The sequence below is a fragment of the Conger conger genome, chromosome 10, assembly GCF_963514075.1.
Source record: "Conger conger chromosome 10, fConCon1.1, whole genome shotgun sequence".
Taxonomy (NCBI): Eukaryota; Metazoa; Chordata; class Actinopteri; order Anguilliformes; family Congridae; genus Conger; species Conger conger.
In genome coordinates this window covers 29,935,014-29,953,368 of record NC_083769.1, presented here as the reverse complement: position 1 = coordinate 29,953,368, position 18,355 = coordinate 29,935,014, and the positions used below count along the sequence as shown (strand labels likewise).

Genomic DNA, 18,355 nt, shown 5'->3' with positions numbered 1-18,355 from the left:
ATAAAAACATTACCTACTCTGAAATGGCAGGTTTGGAGCCACAAAGGCCATATTTCTCCCAGTTCATTTCTCTGTGAACTCACAGTTTGTCAATACAACGGGGCACTTAGTCTTGCTGAAGGCAGCCTTGGTTAAAAAGTGAATAGAACTCATAGACCGGGGGTTTGTTCAAATGGAGCCTGTCCCCCTTTGTCGCAGACATGCTGTACATTTTTTCAGTTTAGGCAATCTTTTTTTCCCTCTCAATTAATAAAAAACACACCAGTTAAAGAAGGGCCTTTGTTGGTTTGTGAAAGCCCATACATCACCAAAACCTGAACACTCTTGACAACCCCCATCTGGTACAAATCACAAAGTGCAGAAATCGGTCAAATGGTGATGTGTGCGGTATGCAAGCACACTCTTGCCTGGGCTCATAGGCAAGCGTCCCAAACGTGCAGTGGTAAGCAGCTCTTTCTCATTATTACACTTTATTAAACGCTCTTCCTTACTATGGTGGCAAATGCCCATCTAGTTGCTCCCCGCAAAATAATTCCATTTCAATCACTTTAGTGGACTGCGGATATGTCATATTTCTGGTCTGTGCTTTGCTCTGGGCACAGTTTGCATTTAAGAATATGGCTGGAGAACTGCTGACAGCGTCAGAGCAGAAAGTCCCCCAGATCTTGTGGTTTGTGTCGCAGTCCTCCCACATGGTAGTGTTTTGAGTGCATTTCCTATAACTCCAGTTTCTGGTATATTTTACATTTAAGTGGGGCAACATTGGCTCATGAGGTAAGAGCAGTTGTCTGCAGATGGAGGGTTGCTGGTTCCATCCCGCCCTGGGTGTGTTGGTGTCCTCACCCCCATTTGCTCCTGATGAGTTGGTTGGGCCTTGCATGGCAGCCAACCACCGTTGGTGTGTGAGTGTGAATGAGAAGTATCAATTGTACAGGGTTTTGGAATAAGGCGCTGTTTAATTGCAGACTATCTACCATTTATGTCAAGTGCTTGTGTTCTTGTATGCAGGTGGCTGTTAATGAGATTGCCCACATTAAACATCTGGCGTTTATTTGAAGCCACCACATTCAATCAATTAACAATATTGATATTAAAAAGTAAAAGACTACCTTACATTTAATTTAATAAATTCAGTGGTTTTCTTTTCTAGCTGTCTTGTAAGAGTGCTATAGGAATGAAGATTGATGCATGTGTTAGTTTCATAGCTAAATAGAATTTGGAATCAAACCCCACACTCCATGATGATAGGTCCATGTCAACACAGTATAAAGATTATTGTACAATTTCTTTCCAGGTGTGTACCTTTAAGTGTGTGAAGTCTATTTTATTCTTTGTTATTTTTTTATCTGATGGTACAATAGATGCAGCACTAGTTTAACCTTCTACTAGTTTTTGATAGCGCTGCATTTACCAGTTGAAACCTGGGCAAAAAATTGAGTGAATCTTAATTGTGTGAATGATGTTTGCATTCAATCATGGAAAAACCTGGAGATACCAAACAGGACGCGGAGTATGTGTTGCTTCCTGTTTTTTTCCTTTCAAAAGAGGCCCTAAAAATATGGTTCGACTTGAGGACAGGAAATAATGGGAGGCGACTGTACATATGTATGCTCTCAATTGGTGGGGTCTCACCCATACAGTATAACTTTTCTAAATGTGTAGTGACCATAACCACTAACAACACGGTACATTTGGATGGAGAGGAAAGCCAATTCGTGTCAGCTCAGTCTGTGGTTGAGTGATGTGGGAGCAGGGCCTACTGACACTGAACCCTTGCTCCTGGCTTTGTGGTTGACATTCTGGGGTTCAAGTGGTCATTGCTGGAAAACTGGAGACCAAAGGTCTTGCTACATGAATGCTATGATGAAGGTACCTTCGAGAATACATCAGTAAAGGGGCACACTACTCTGCTCCTGCTGCTGCTTGAGGTCATTGGTGTGGTGAAATGCAAGGGGGGGAAGCCTGCGGCTTTGTGCTTACAGCCAGTGAGTAGAAACTCTTCCCCCAAAAGTGGAGGAGGAGGGGCCAGATGAGCTCTGAGAGAGCCTGAATGGAGGCAGCCTGGAATGCTCAGTTATGTTGTAATTTGATTACCAATGCATATGACTTTCCCTTTGCAACTTTTATAGGCTATTGAAACAATCTGGTTTTCCATTACTCTATGTAATTCTTGGCCATTTTTAGATTCCTCTTCCAACTGAGATGTAATCAAAAGCATAGGGTTTGTTTCAGGGCATCTTTCGATTATAATGTGAATTTATTTGCTGGGTCAGTGATAAAATTGAATAATAGAATCAAAATCAGAAAGGCTGTTTAAGCACAGCAAGCACAGCAGGCCAGCAGGTTTGAATGGACACATCTTGGCCTGGTGACCCTCACGAACCCAAGAGCTTGAGTTTAGATTGATTGGTTTTTGAAGTCTATTTCTGGAAAAGCAATCTATGGGACTGAAGTTTTAGTTTTTTAATTTATCTCATTATTTTTTATCAAAAGCTATCAGAATTATGAGCAAAAAATGGCCCAAAAGCTCAAGTTGTGTAAATATGCACATTAGCCACACTCCTTACAGACAGTAATGACAAGGAGCAGGACCCTGGAGAACAGTTCCAAGTTTGAAAACTTTGTACATTATTTTTCACCCAATTTTCAATTAACTCCAAACTATGTTCCAGAATGGAAGCTTGTAGAGAGATGCATGAATTAATTCATGATTCTCTTCAACAGGTCTGCACCTGGCTGCACTACAGTTTGAAACACTGAAATACTGAAACATAAATTCACCTGCAGGCATGACAGTGCTAGAAAGCCAAATATGTTATGAGTACTTTAAAGATATGTGGAGGGGTCTGATCTTTCTCCATATTTTCTGAATTCAGGCACAGAGAGCCTTTATTTACAATTTCTAAATAATATAATGGTGAATAGGGGCCAACCCAGCCAAGGCTTCACAATTTTATGATGGAAGGAAATTGTCAAAACTATTCGATGTATAATTTGGTAATCTCTTATTTACTTGTTAATTGTTAAGGACTTCTTATGGAAACTGATTGAGAGCAATGGTTGGATTCATCTAAGATTTCTATCTCTGAAAGTCATAAGTTGAAACTGAATAATAGTTTAGAGTACCATTTGTAGAAACTGCACAAGGTAGAACAAGCAACTAATGCATGTGTGGTTGGAACAGTCATAGGCTTCCTGCGGCAAATTCATGAGGGTATGTTATGATGCATTTGTCTTCATTCAAATAATTTTTCATCCCCTCCCCTTCACTTAATGAGTCTCCATTGGCTTTCTGCAGGTAATGCGTCAGATCCCACCGAATAATGTTTTCAAATGAATTTTTGTATATTGGGATGCAGTCCCAGAATTGACATAAGAGATGCCAATATTTCCTCAGGTGATTTGACAGAATTAAGCAACATTCGGTCAATAGTAGAAAAGACCCCATCTAACCTAACGGAGAACCCTTTAACAGTTATCCCTAGATTTAATGGCAATCTACTAATTAATATTCTGGTCCCAATAACAACATAAAAGCAAAAAGTAGGTATAATTAGGTGTTGCATATAACAATCATTAGTTAATCACTGACTTGTTTGAACCAAGAAAAAGGTTTTGCTCTCTCTGAAGCTTTGATCAGCCCCATGGTGTGCCATTGAACCCACACCATACCGATGGGGGAAAAGGCTTTAAAAAGGGGTTAGTCTTCACAATAAAATGTATTGATTGGTTGAAGAGTTAGCCTACTAGTAGCATATGGTAGTGCCACCTGTTTTTGATGCTCCATTCTCCTATAACCAAATGTGATTCATCTTAGCATCTAGGCCTTTAAGCACTTTCCTTGTGAAACCTTGGCAACCTAACCGTTATCTGTCAGCACTATCCGATCAGAATAAGAAACTTGATGTAATGTCCTTGCCTATATACTATAGGTTTGTACAAGAAATGCCATTTTCTTCTATTTTCTTTCTGGAAAAAACTTGGCCAAGTTAGCTATGTTTGATTGACTTTTGTTTATGTTGTAAGTTTTAAAAGAGTGAATTTTCTGAGGAAGTATCTGCAAGATTTGGTCAGTGAGGCAATGTTTGCTTGAAACAAGGCTTGTCATTGAGGATAACAACAGTAGAGAGAACCATACTGAGAAACATCTGGAGTTATTGACATGTCTTGGAGAGGTGATCGGTTGGCAGGCTTGCCAAGCACATCTGTCTTGGAAATGCTTAGAGATTTGTACTTGTGTTGGAATGCAGATAGGCACCTGTTGTTCTGACGGAGTGCAAGAGAGCAAGTGGTGTGAAAAGACAATTTAACGTCCCTGTGATTTAGGAAAAGGGGAGAAAAGAAGGGAGCCGAGCACTGATCCATGGGGAACTACTGTTGAGAAAATAAGTGTTAAGTAGGATGCAAAAAAATCAGTGAAGTAATGTATAAATACACATTTTAAATGAAAATGTTGAGGACTTGAGAGGGCCAAAAAGATGTAGAAAATATACCGAACTGCAAGAACTGTATGAAAAGTGCTGACGCATTCTGTAATATTTACCTTTGACAGAGCACTATCCAGTTTTTGTTTTGTTTCCCTTATTTATTTGTAAACCATATGCTTGAAAAATGGTCCTTTTACTGTTCAGCGCAAATATGAAGACTCGGTAAATGGCTGCTGGTGTTGAATTCCGGCTGCTTTTTCCCAGTTCAAGGGGAGACTAGATGAGAAGTAAGACATGGCTGGACTGGAGTGAGGCCGGAACCAAATTGTTTTGCTGCTCAGTCTAAGATGCATGATGTAAAGCACTGGGTCAGCTGGGTGACGTTTGGAGGCAGGGCTGTTGTGTGAAGTGCTGACTGTGCAAGCTCAGCAGATCAGCCGCCATCTGGGGTGGACTGCCCGCGTATCCGCCGTGCACTCATGCGTGTTGACTTGACTGGAGAGGGATAAACTAGAGAGATCATAATTATTCACTGCACCCAATGCCATGTGCGGTCTTCTGTGGATGGGGGGTATTTGTTATTTTTTTACCCCGGCCAGAATATAGATATCTCCTTGTCTTGGAGCTTTTTAAATGTGACGCAGATGTAGGGTTATGAAGTACAGGTTGTCACTGGACTGGGAATGTCCTCTTAATAAGGAATGTCCATTTCATTTTCATATTTAATTTCGTTTTCTTGTTCATTTTTTGTCTTTGGGGTAAAAAAAGCAGCATACACCATAATGAGAGGCCATTGTGCAGTGTGCAGAACAGCCAGGCACAAACACACTGCCACACCGCTCTGATCACAAGAAGGAGGTGGGCGCGGGAGAGACAGGGGGAGAAATCGAATTATTCTCCCCGCTCCGCCTGCCACAGAGACTGCAACAAAGCATTAATCTTTCTGCCGTCTGGAGGTGTGACAGCCCCCTGAGAGTAAATAACCAGGGGGTGGGGGAGAGCGTGGTCTGTAGGTGTAGGTGGCTTTGGGATTCTGTTGCTCAGTGTCGCACCTCTCTCTGGGGAGTACGGAGCGAGGCGGAGGCATCTCCCTCCTGCCCTTGCTCCAGTGAATAATCCAGTGGCAGTAAAGGTCAGCTTCCCGAAGAGGTGATGCATGATCCGTCTATGGAGGAACCAGCCAGCTTTGGGTAGGAGGTGGAGAACTGCGAATGGAACTTCACTCCCTTAAATGACAGCATCATGCAAGTGTGACTTTATGAACTATGCAAATCTGCCATGTGCTTTCAGTTACTGCCATATTCAAACCAATTACAATGCTCTACTGTACTCTGTTAGGCATTAATTTGGCTTTCATCAATTAGATAGCCAGTGGTTAACCAAGATGGCTTCTCAGATTAAGTGGCTCTGGAAACCACACTCACCAATCATATACAAGTGTTTACAATGGGCCTTAATTATTCTATGGCGCTATAGTTCTGATTTGTCTTCTTGTATTTAACTTCATGTATTTGTCTCTAATTTATGCATCTCCCCATGAAGGAATCACTCAATTTATATTCTCCCAACACCAGATCCGCCCTTCGGCCCATATTCATCTTCCATTATCGGTATGAACAATAGCCCTGGCTGTTTTTCATCGCAGATGTTCAAACTGAAAAAGATTGAGTGAAAGTAAGATCACCCAATCATTTGGTCATTTACCATGTTCTTTGGCATCTTGGCTATCTTATTAAAAGCAGCCTTTAATCATTTTTGTATGACCATCTTAAAACCAAGAGTGTTTCTGCATGTCTCCAGCCAAGTTTTAAGGAATTTTGGTCCAACCAGAGTTGCTCCATTGACCCCCCTTGGCTGAAATGGCTTACTTGCCTTCTATTGAGAACATAGGTGGTTTTCAACTTGGAAAGTAGTTAAATAGTGGGCAAGTAAGCTCTTTTGGACACTGCTGTGCTGTCAGGTTTTTGCATAGGCTGGGGTGGGGGAATATCTGCATTACAGTGAGCCTTGAATGATGCTAATCTAAGAGTGATAACCTTACACATTCATGTAACCAGTAAAGTAATGCAGTGTCTTGCTCCATTTAAGATAGTACAGCTGTGTTTCAGCCCTGGACTGCAGCCTGTAAACCTCATTGAAAGTCCACTGGGCTGTACTCCTCCAATCAGATGTCCGCTGATTATGGAGCTGTTCTCCAGGGTCCTGCTCCTTGTCTTTACTGTCTGATGCCTTTTGCCAAGGTCTCAAGCCTGCTTGCATCCATGACGCTATCCATCAGGAGAGAACGCTGAACATAGCTGGATTTTCACTCGGGGCTAGAAGGCCCTGAACGGAACTAGAATTCAGGAACATAAGCACACACTCAGGAAGGGTTTCTTCCATTCTCCCCTAAAGGAGAACTATGTTCCCTGGAGTCACACTGGATTCCATATTAAAAGGTGGATAATGCCACATCAGCTTGCTGTAGCAAATATCAAACAGGATCTGCTGCTGTTTACTAGACTAGACTTCTGGCGATTTAAAAATAATTGTTTGAGTAACTCCACTTGGCTATAAGGGCTAATGCCCAGCTAAAGTAAGGGTTCTGATGAGTTAGATTTATGGATCTATGACTGAGGAGCTCAACAGAGGACCTCCTATAAACACAATAAACACGTTTTTTCCTGTTCCTTTTCTGTATAGTATTTTGTGTGTTGATTTTCTGCCGTTGTGTTAAGCAATTAAGCACTATTCAGAAAAAAATAGTGCCCTGGCACTTGTGGCTTGTGGAGTTTATATGTGGGACAGGCTTTGATGAGAAGTGGTCAGCAGCAGCCAGAGTGGAGACCATAGATGGACATCCTGGCTGCCCTGTATGGCTCCTGGCCTCTACTTCCAACACAGAAGCCACAGACCTCCACTGGGAAACAATATGAAAAAGCTGCCCTGAATATCACAGTTAAACTTGTATTTTTTTTTTGTCTGTCAACAGATTATGAAACACTATTGGTCTGAGGACCAGGATCTGGTGCCAACCAGACAACCTCATTCCGCCCACATGCACCCTCTTTATGCTGTTAAATTGTCTTCAGAGTATCTGGAGGACAGATGCGCTGCTGTAGAACCTGACACTGGATGTGATTGTGGGGAGGGACATGTGGCGCAGTCTGAAGGGTGGCTGGCTCTCAAGTCATTTTCCAATCCCCCCGCATGGCTGGGTTCGATCCCACATTATGGTACTTCCTGTGACGTGGTTCCTTCTGTATCTGGCCCTCTCCGCTTTCCCCTGTGCAAATAAATGAACATATGAAAGGAGAGTGGATTGTCTGGGTGTTGAACTGGGCACCGTGAGATCAAGGACATGATTGATTTGCTCTTAGATGGTGTGTAGCTTTCTGGGTTATTAGACGGTCAATTTTGTTTGCCAACAGAAGCTTCAAAGCCTTATGCTGTTTGGTTTGAAATTATCTAAATGGAGCCAGGAGTGTACTACTAGTTTTGGTGATCTTTGCACTTGGTACTCTGTAGCTCTTCATGAACAAACTCCCAATTGTTGCACTGTGACATTTCTTATGCATGACTCATTGTATTGTGGGTGTTGTTGTGTTTCTCCTCTTTTTTCATAGATCTGCTTTAAAAGCTGTATGTTTGGGCTCAGAGGAAAGAAGAGCTTTGTTTGTTTTCTCAGCCTGTGCATTCTGTTTCATGGTTAACTGTGTGAATTACATGCAACTGATCGTGATTTTGTGTACTGACGTACTGTCTTGACAGTGCAAGGCCCTCTGCTTCCTGTGTCAAATGACAAACAGAACTAAAGTGACTGGCAGGACAGAATCGCACTGATGTGCATATACAGAGACACAGACACACACTGTTAAAGTTGGCTATTCTACCATAACCACTAATGTGGCAGGCTGCTTAATTTGACAGTGCTTTTCACTTTCTCTCCCTGTTCTGGTTCTCCCTGTCTGGCTGAGGGGCAGGGAATGGGAGAAACATGAGCATAGTGGGGAATGGAGAGAGCAGCAGAAAGGGGAGTGGGAGAGGGGCAGAGAGACGTGGGGGAGGAGGGAGAGAGTCTTGTGCTCCCAGGGTGGTGCCGTTCTGCTCTGAATGCTGAGAGCTGTCTGACACTGCAAGATTCACGCTTGCAAACAGCTGCATAATGCTCCTCAAACATACAAACATCATTAGTCATGAGTGGCGTGGACTGATCTCCCCCCCATTCTTCACGCTCATTTCAGCATCAGCTCGGGCCCTTTCTGTCCCAGCCAGTGCAGTTTTGTTCTTAAACCAGCTCGTCCAGTCGCCTTGTATCACACCACCTCGATGGCCAGTATCACAAACTCAGCCATTGCTCTTTTGATTAGTTTTGTAATTGATTGATTCTCCCATTTTAGTATATTTTAATGTTCTCCCTGTATCTGTAGAACCGTGAGGAGATTTTGGGCAGCTGGTTTTGCGTGTTTGTGTGTTTTACTTGGATGTGATATTGCTGCCAGAATTAATGACTGTATTTGTTTTTGTTTTTTTCCAGGATGTAAAGCTGAATGAAGCTTGGTTTCGTCATTCTCCACTGCTGAAGAGGTGAGTTGGAGGAGTGAGTAAATCTATTTTGGACGTGTGTGTGTATGCGGGCGATTAGGCAAATGAAGCGCTCTTTCCCCGGGTCCTCCTACGGTTTTCCGTGTGAGGCGCTCGCGTCTCTCCGTGTTGTGAAGGCTCTGCCGCTCTCTAGGTGAAGCACGGCGCAGATAATTACGTGTGGGTGATTTCTCCAGCCCTCGTAGCGCGAAGAAGACGCGACCTTGCGCCACATTTTTTTTTTCTCCCCTTTCGCACAAACTGAGAAGGCTGAGACGGAGGGCAAGGCCGGGGCATGAAAACAAGGGCGCAGGCCTTTCATTATTGTGCAGTTGGAGAGATGGGGAAGGGAGGGAGGTATGAGGGAAAAGAGCAGTGCTCCAGTGGAGTGGCCTGGATGTGACACTGAGCGGGGGCTGATCTGATGGGGGAGGCGGGGCTCAGATCGGCGGAGGAGTGCTGATGATGGTGTTCTACGCGCCGCAGATAGCGTAATGACTGAGGGTCATTTGTGGGGATTATCCCCAGCAGAAATCAGCAGTGCTGTAATGAATGGCAGAAGCTCTCCAGACTCAATTAAAAGGAAAGTGTCAGATGTCTGCTGTTAAATGTACTAACCATCCGGACCCTGTTCCTCCCCCTTCCGCCCCCTGCGTGTGCCTCTCTGTGATTGAGTGTGTGGGCGTGTGTGTTTATAACACTGTACTGCTGTCTTTGTCTGCATTTCGGGGGGCCTTAACTGGGCTCTTTCTGTTGCGCACTTTAGCGATGTCAACTTGGGTGATTACGTGTGAATATAAGTGTTGGCCCTGTAGGCGCGAGTGTAAATGTGAATCAGGATCGCAACCTACGCGTCTGTGTTCATTTCAGTGTGCGTCTGGGTTCATGTGTGTGTGCGCCTGCATATCTGTGTGTGCCTGTGTGTGTGTGTGTCTGGTGAGGTTGCATGACGTGTATTGTATATTTATCGTCATCGAGATATGAACATGTGAGAAACATAGCAAAAGACTGCTTGAAATAAGATGAATTGTATCCATTTAGATTTATGTTCTGTTAAATTGATTGGCTGTTCATGTTCATTTTTCCAACATGATCAGTAAAACCATGTTTAAATAAAATTGTTCAGTGGTCATAGGCTGTTCATTGTCTCGGATCTATGTTAGCAGTGTACATTAGAACGTTAGACATTAGAACTGTGCACACTTCAATATTTTGTCATGTCATATCATTGCAATATTCAACGTTATTGTATATTTTCCTGATATTGTGCAGCCCTAGTGTCTGTGTGTGCGTGCCCTGCCGTTCGCTCAGCCCATGCTGAAGCTAAGTACCGGGTCGTTCCGCGGGAGTGTCGGAACGGGAGGACGACGCACGGGTTGCCCTGAGCAACACTTGAGCCAGTGCGTTTTACGGCCCTCTGTATCGCTCACTTATGTATTTACTGCAGCCCTCTCCGCCTCACGCGGCTCTTAACCCCAAACTCGCCTGATTGACGGGTCACTTACAGCCCTGCAATTAATTACTGCCAACAGCCCCACCAAAGGTTATTACACAACAGCTGTAGCATTGAGAGGTACGTGTGCTTGTGTGTGCGGGAGCAGGCAAGGCACAGCTGAGTGTAATCACAGCAAAGTCAATCACTGCATGCCAGGAAAAGCAATGCTGCAACGGCCGCTGTGGAGTTTATTTTTTGCTGCTTCATGCAACGATACCCAGTTTAGCAGACGGGTTATTTTCAGACGTGTAAGTAAGTAAGCACGGTTTACGCGCACAAAACTGTCCGTGCATACCTCAGACACCAGGCCCGCCGCGTACAGTTATCGACTTCTCCTGCTCTGCGGTTGCCAACGCGAAACGCGAGGTGACCCATTTCCCCGGGGTGTTCAATCGGCGGATCGGTTTGCTCTGCGCTGCCCCTCAGTTCCAGCTCTGGGGAAAGCGGGAGAGAAGCGGCAATGGTTTTGTTTTTACTGGACAGGTGTGAAGGTTCTGCAGAAGCTTGGGTCTCCGAGCGCTGCTTTATGGGTCTGTCATTGGAGCTCCGCCTATTTCTCCTGATGAATGGCGCGGGCGGAGATGAAGTGTCCGACATACCGTGTCCAGAAAGGGGGGAGTAACGGCTCTGCCCCTCAGCGGCTCTGCCCCCTCAGCGTAGCTCTGCTGGCTCACACGTCCTCCATACGCTGAGCTCCAGTTCTGCCCATGTCATTTCTGACATCAGAGTGATCAGAGCCAGAGTGAACACACACCGCTGCCAGCCTGGCACACAGCCTGGCACACAGCCTGGCACACAGGGATTCAGTGTGAACTCTTAATTCAGGCCACTCCATCTAATTGGGAAATTGGGTTCCTCTGTCTTCTAGACCAAATTAAATGTAACACTATCTGTCGTTAGTCAACCCTTCTTGGTGCTGTTGGGCTTGTTGGCTCGATCTGCTGATTAGGGCTGCTAATTAAGAGAAATGGAAAATGCCAACCACCCGGTGAAATGTTTCTTTTCTGTTTTCCAGTCATGTGAGGTTTTCAGTACAGTGTGGATATTTGTGAAACAGGAGTGCCGTGTGTTCATTCAGTGGCCAGCATTATCATTAGAGACTGCACTGGCCGGCTTATGGGCCAGCCTCCCTACGTATGTTTACATGTCATGAGCTCTTGAGCTAACTTTAGAAAGTTGATTTGGCTTTTGGTGTCTATAGTGTCAGCTATTTTAAAGTATTTATTATCTCTTGCTTGTTTCCATTTGGCCTTCCATAAGACGATTGTATGTGTCTAATGTTAAAATGCAGTACTATAATTTTGATCCAGTAAAATCATTTTGATCCAGACCAGAGCCAGTTTTGCATAATTCTGTCTTTCTAATCAACAGAAATAACTTAATGTTGGGAATGGACTGGAGTGCAGTTTGTAATGCGGAATGTTCTACTGAAAAGCATTGTGGGAATTTTTCCAGAATTTCACCATAATTAGCGGCATGAAGGTTGAATCATCCTTTCTCAGTTTGTATTTGTACCCGTGTTTTTCCAGAGCTAATAGGGGTCTATGTTACGCATTTCTCCCGTTGTTGTGCGTAAAGTTGCGTTTCTTCACTGCAGCGCTTCATGCCAGTGATGGTGTGCGACCCTCCGGCAGGGTGTCGTCCGCTAGCCGCTGGCAGGCGCTGCTGTCCTGCTGGCGCTGTGAGGTGTTTTTGTCCAAATGAAATATTGGCGTCCTATCCGCCACTCTTCCCACGCCGCCCCTTCCTCAGCACACCTGCCAATGTTGACAGAGACTGAGATGGAGCCGGCTGTGGGCCGTATGCGGCGTAGCGCGTGGAAGCGCTCTGTGGGAGAATGGGCACAGTGTGGATACGTTTCCACTGCAGTGCTGGGCAGCAGCATGCGCTGTGCTGCATGGCCTGTGTGCTGCCCAGGGCTCTGGAGGCAGTGGTGTGTGAGGGCGAGCTGAAAGATCTGCTCAGTTGCACTGCATTTCACTGAAGGTGAAAAAAGAAACCAATGTATTCCTGCCTTCCAAGCACACAAAGAGACTGAAGGTGGAGGGGGGGAGGAAGAGGGGTGGAAAAAATCCTCTCCTCCCACTCCTTCATCAGCTGACACCGCTATCAAATCAGGCAACAGCAGGCAGCCAATCGGAATGATCCTCCCACTCCCTCAGCCGCTTCCTGGATACAGACTTTGTGAGGCATTGTGGGAAGGGTGATGGGCTCCTGTCTAATGGGGTTTGTCGTGGAGTGTGGCTTACTGTCAGCGCATGGCTAATCCTGGGCTGAGCGCATCGCCACCGCACAGAGCCCGCTCGTGCTGAACAGAACAGAACAGAGCAGTGCGGGGCGGGGCGGGGGGCCAGGGGCGGGGGGACCGGAGCGGGAGGCAGGGTCGGGGGAGCGGCTGGCCAGGAACCACCCACCTCTCTCCTGGAGGCCGAACTTGGCCCAGGTCACGGAGCTGCACTGCCAGAGTCTGTGGTGAGGGCAGCTCTGGTTTTCCACTGCACAGGTGTGTCCATGGAAACCCAGGCAAAGGCTGCTGGGAAGGTGGCAGATGCAGTGGTGCAGTCTGCCCCTCTGTACACACTGAAGCATCCTCCACTGCCCCACACTTAACGCTGTTCCCCAGCGCTCATTAGACCTGCACAGGGGGTTGGGTGAGCTTGCCTGGACTCCGGGCATGTCTGTGGTGTGTACAGCCAGCAGGGAGGCTCACAAGCTGTCATATGTCAGGTGTAAGGGGTGCTGTTCTTCCTCATTAAAGCTCATTGGCTGTGTGTCTCCCCAGGTGCTGATATGTGTACAAGATGAGCGGACTGGGAGACAACTCCTTAGAGCCGCTCTGTGCTGACCGGAAACGCAAGCTCTCCACCTGCGACACGCCTGGCCTCGGGTGAGTGAGGAAACCTCATGGCCCACAGGACACCACTGCGTTCTCGGCCTTACTACGTGGTTAAATGTAAAATTGAAATGATCAAATTTTGGTGCCAGGCTACTGGTTGAAGAGTGATTGATTGAGGCTGAGGGGTTGTATTGTGTTTTAAATTGGCCTCTCCACCAGAAGCAGTACTAGATGGCCATAATTTGGTGTAGCCAAGCTTCGGCCTTTATGAATTGATTGGGGGTCGTCATAGTGACCGCGTATGACGGGAGCGGCGCTCTCCTCAGGTGTGACAAGCGGCGGCGGGAGCAGGAGAGCAAGTACATCGAGGAGCTGGCCGAGCTGATCTCCGCCAACCTCGGCGATATCGACAACTTCAACGTCAAGCCAGACAAGTGCGCCATCCTGAAGGAGACGGTGCGGCAGATCCGTCAGATTAAAGAGCAAGGTATGCCGGCTCTGGCAGCCTGAGAACATCCTATCCTACAGGAGACGACTGCGGGGAGTTCACTTGTATTATTAATGCTTTTTGTCCTTGCACTAACAAATAAACAACTGCGGGTGCTGTTTTTCAGCAGGAAAAGTTATCTTGCATCACTTGATTGCCATTTAGCTTGATTGACGTTGTCTTTCCATGATGGTAGGGAAAGCTAGACTGTCAGTTCCTCGTTGTGAGAGCTGCTAAGGTAAATATTTAGTTTCCCCACCTCTGTTCACTTGATGGTGTCGAAGCCGGCGCAGGCTGACTGACTGATGAGGAAGTGATGACAGTTCTGAGAATCTTCGCCGTCTTGATCGGAAGGGGAAGGGGGTACAGCTGTCTCTGACTTTGTGGAGAGAGGTTGCCATAGTTACAGGAAGTGAATAATGAAGTGCCACAGTCTCTTGCTTTCTCTCTCTCTTCCTCTCCCTTCTCTCTCCCCATGGCTGACTTTCCCTGTCTCTCTTGATCTTCTCACCGTCTCACTCTTTGTCCTCGGTGCAGTGTTTCTTTCACAGCCGTTGGGAGAGAACGGTATATTTTAATTGTGCATGAACTCCCTGGCTTATTTGCCAGGAGCAAGCCACAAGCAGAGTGCAGTGCAGTTCCATAATTCTCAGTGACTTGACTCTCAAATAACCCTCTTGTAGGGTTCACCCCCCCAAATTCAGTGGTTTCTCTGAGCACACTTTTCAGTACCAAATATGTGACACTTTGACCTGTGTCAAGCCCGCCTCAAATTCAATTGTATGTCATGAGCCGTTTCTCATTGCATAAAACTGTAGCAACTGAGAGCTGAACGATGCTACCCCCTGGTGGTTGCTAGGTGCATGTGCTGTTGAGTTGTATTTTCTTTCATATATTGAGAGTAAAACAAACAAAATAAGTGAATTTGTTCTGTTGAGCACCATCCCTTTTTGGCACTTCTATAATGCTTGCAGAGTTGCAAATGAAGGTAGAACAGATATGCACCAGTGATTAGAGCAGAAGCCTTTTGGGTGTGATTAATGGGTCTCCTTAGCCCGCCTCAGAATTATGACTTAAGGTACTCAGGGATTTATTGAGCCAATGAAGCCTTGGAGAATTTTCCTTCATAAAAAGTCCTGTCAGACAGGATTATCCCCATGTTTTCTACGCCTGCAGTCTCGTCTTCAAATTGGTCCGTTTCGGTTTGTTTGGTCCGAGAGGGGGAAATGCGAAAGACCGGCACTTTCTCGTGTCATTTGGCCTCGTTTGTGTCCTACCTGCTCACAGTTTAAGGCAATGTGCTGGAGGTGTAGCTGTGACAGGGAGTGGAAGTCACCCAAGAACATTCTCTAACGTTGCAATCAATAGAAAAGCATTGAGGTGATGAAATGTAATGCCTTTCAGGTGGTCAGCTTGGTTGTCCTACCAGTTTTAGTTTGAGGGTAACGTTTCAAGATGCAATGACTTGTTTGCTCGTTGGACACGTCCCACAAGGACATTTCATGGGAATTTGATTCTTATGATCTCGGGGATCGGGGAGGTTGCTGTTCTGCTTGTTTACTGTGAGTGTGCTTTTGAAGTGATCGCTGCCTTTGATGCTCTCTAGGGAAAGCCTCCTCTAACGATGATGACGTTCAGAAGGCTGACGTGTCCTCCACGGGTCAGGGGGTCATCGACAAGGACCATCTGGGGCCACTTCTACTGCAGGTGAGACTGGGGTCAGAGGGCAAAGGTCACCTCCCTCACAGAAACTGCTTGCTGATTGGTGGGTTGATTGATTGCACTGTTGGGTTTGGGGCTCGATGATGGACAAATGTTAGTTGTATAAATGTTGGTGGTCATTAATCACAGCAAGCTGCTGTCTTTGAGCTCTCAGCAGTGTCATTAGCGCTGTGCTGCCAGCACTGAGCAGGACATGCTGGGAGATATGGCTTCCTACACGTCCGCTTCTTTCATCAGTCTCTCATCGGTTTGGTCACTTCTCTGCTTGGTACTGTTCCTCAGTGAGTCGTCTCCTTCTCCACAGGCCCTGGATGGCTTCCTCTTTGTGGTCAACCGAGACGGCAGCATCGTCTTCGTGTCCGACAACGTGACGCAGTACCTGCAGTACAAGCAGGAAGAGCTGATCAACACCAGCGTGTACAACATCCTTCACGAGGACGACCGGGAGGAGTTCCACAAGAACCTGCCCAAGTCCAACAGTACGGGTCTCTGTCATTCGCTCTCTCCCGCATTCTCTCTCACTCTCTCACTCTCACTCACTCATTCACTCTCTCTTTCTCTCTCTCACTCCTGCATTCTCACTCCCGCATTCTCGCTCACTCTCTCATTCACTCTCTCTCACTCTTGTGCGTGTGCACACATAAACACGCCAGACACACACACATGCCAAATGCAGACAGACACGGACACCTCACACACTCCAGAGACGCTTCACTGCAATCACAACTGTCAGTCAAAACCTGAGCAGATGGTCTCGAAAGGAGCCTGTTTTATCTCAATCCTTTTCCAGTCATCTGGAAACTATTTCTCTTTGAATAATTATGCGCTGTAAGGCTGCTCTCTCTTCAATAGATGTGTTTGGAGTTCCATGTTTACATTTACACCCCAGCAATACATCTAACGGTGTCGAGTATAAATTTGATTGCTCAGTGGAGCCCGTTTGCTTATAAATTCCTATACATTTCTGTATGTAATTTCTTAGTGTAATCCAACGCCCATTTCACCTGAAACTTCAGCCACCGCTCAGGGTCAGCCATGGAGGCTGGGGTTCGCGGAGCAGTAGTAATGTGCTCCTCATCATATCAGATATCTCGATGTCCCATGAATTAAACATGTTGTTCTCCACAGTGGGTAATGCCTACAGTAGCAAGTCAGCAGTGTTAAAAAAAACTGCCCTACAGGCTTTGGGTTTGTCACACAAACCTAGTTTGAATGATAAAAACATGTTTGCCACCAGACTGCGCATGGACTGTGGAAAAGTTCTCAGTTGATGTCTCCTTGCTGCATTTGGGGTCATGAATAAAGATGAGGGCATGGGTGTGCTGTCTCCAGGAGCTTGTTTGTAGGTTTAATGGGACCCGGCAACTTGCTCGCCTGGCTGTAACTTGTTAATTGCATTTGAAGGCAAAATGTCAGGCACTCACAACAGGTTATATTGTCCCTGTCAGATGGAGGAAAGGATTTAAAGCCCTTGTTAAACCCCTTTTCAGTAACAATTAAGCCTGGCTGCTCTGCTGCTGTGCACAGGGGGTGGGGTGCCCATGGGTGCCGTAGGACACGACAGTACTCCGATTTCATTCAGAGAAATGTCCCCCCCTGCTGTTGAAGGTCAATGTTGCACCTTGCAAAGTGATAGTTTAACGAGGGAATGAAAATGTGGCCTCTTGTTGGTAAAATACAATCGAAACTAACACTCCGATTGTGCATTTATGCGTGTGGCAGCTGTGTGCATTTCTGGTTGGGCAGTTACATTTACTATGCACATTAAATTTTGTGACCTCATGGTTGTAGAACAGGGGTCTCCAACCCTGGTCCTGGAGAGCTACTGGGTCTGCTGGTTTTTGTTTTCTCCTTAAAATCAGCACCTGTTGAGACCCAGGTAACCAGGTGAGGTGAGTTAATTAATTAAATTAGAGCAGTTGATTATAGTTAATTGCAGGGTAAGAACGAAAACCAGCAGACCCAGTAGCTCTCCAGGACCAGGGTTGGAGACCTCTGTTGTAGAAGTAGCACTCAATCTACACGTTTTCTTGAGGTTAATTTTGCTATGTGTGTGGGCGTGCCTGTGTGTGTGTGTGTGTGTGTGTGTGTGTGTGTGTGTGTGTGTGTGTGTGTGTGTCTGCGTGTGCCTGTGTGTCTGCGTGTGCGTTCTCCCCACAGTGAACGGCGTGTCCTGGGGGGCTGAGGCTCCCAGACAGAAGAGCCACACGTTCAACTGCCGCATGCTGGCGAAGTACTGCCACAGCGCTCCAGAGGAGGGCGCCAGCAGCCCACGATATGAGACCATGCAGTGCTTTGCCCTCACCCAGCCCAAAGCCATGATGGAGGAGGGGGAAGGTACGGCCAGCAGCCAGTCACGTGTCAATACCATCAGATTCTTATGCCAACTGTGTCTTTGTTCCCTAAATGTAAGCGTTCTCTCTCTCTGGTCCTCAGACCTGCAGTCCTGCATGATCTGTGTGGCCCGCCGTGTGACTGCAGTGGAGAGGACCGAGAGCTTCAACACCAGACACGAGCTCTCGGGTGAGCCTCCACGACCAGCTGCTCCTTCTGAGCTCAGAAAGTGAAGGGTCACTGCTCCATGTAGTAGAGCTTGTGAAATATCTGCCGTGATGTGGTGTGGAGTGTGGGTTCGGATCAGCGGTGTGGAGTGTGGATTCGGATCAGCGGTGTGGAGTGTGGATTCGGATCAGCGGTGTGGAGTGTGGGTACGGATCAGCAGTGAGGAGTGTGGGTACGGATCAGCAGTGAGGAGTGTGGGTACGGATCAGCGGTGTGGAGTGTGGGTACAGATCAGCGGTGTGGAGTGTGGGTACAGATGAGCG

The 18,355-nt window shown here is 46.4% G+C and overlaps 1 protein-coding gene across 3 annotated transcripts in view; it reads left to right on the top strand.

Annotated features, from left to right (window-relative positions):
- Positions 1–18,355, top strand: part of ncoa3 (nuclear receptor coactivator 3) — a 54,259-nt gene that overhangs the window by 25,668 nt on the left and 10,236 nt on the right. For all 3 annotated transcript variants that reach the window (XM_061258211.1, XM_061258212.1, XM_061258209.1), the window contains 7 exons: positions 8,944–8,993; positions 13,268–13,372; positions 13,648–13,808; positions 15,415–15,515; positions 15,835–16,009; positions 17,691–17,867; positions 17,967–18,053. In XM_061258211.1, coding sequence (XP_061114195.1) covers positions 13,287–13,372; positions 13,648–13,808; positions 15,415–15,515; positions 15,835–16,009; positions 17,691–17,867; positions 17,967–18,053 — 787 coding nt within the window. In that variant the 5' untranslated portion in view covers positions 8,944–8,993; positions 13,268–13,286. The remainder of the gene's footprint in view (positions 1–8,943; positions 8,994–13,267; positions 13,373–13,647; positions 13,809–15,414; positions 15,516–15,834; positions 16,010–17,690; positions 17,868–17,966; positions 18,054–18,355) is intronic.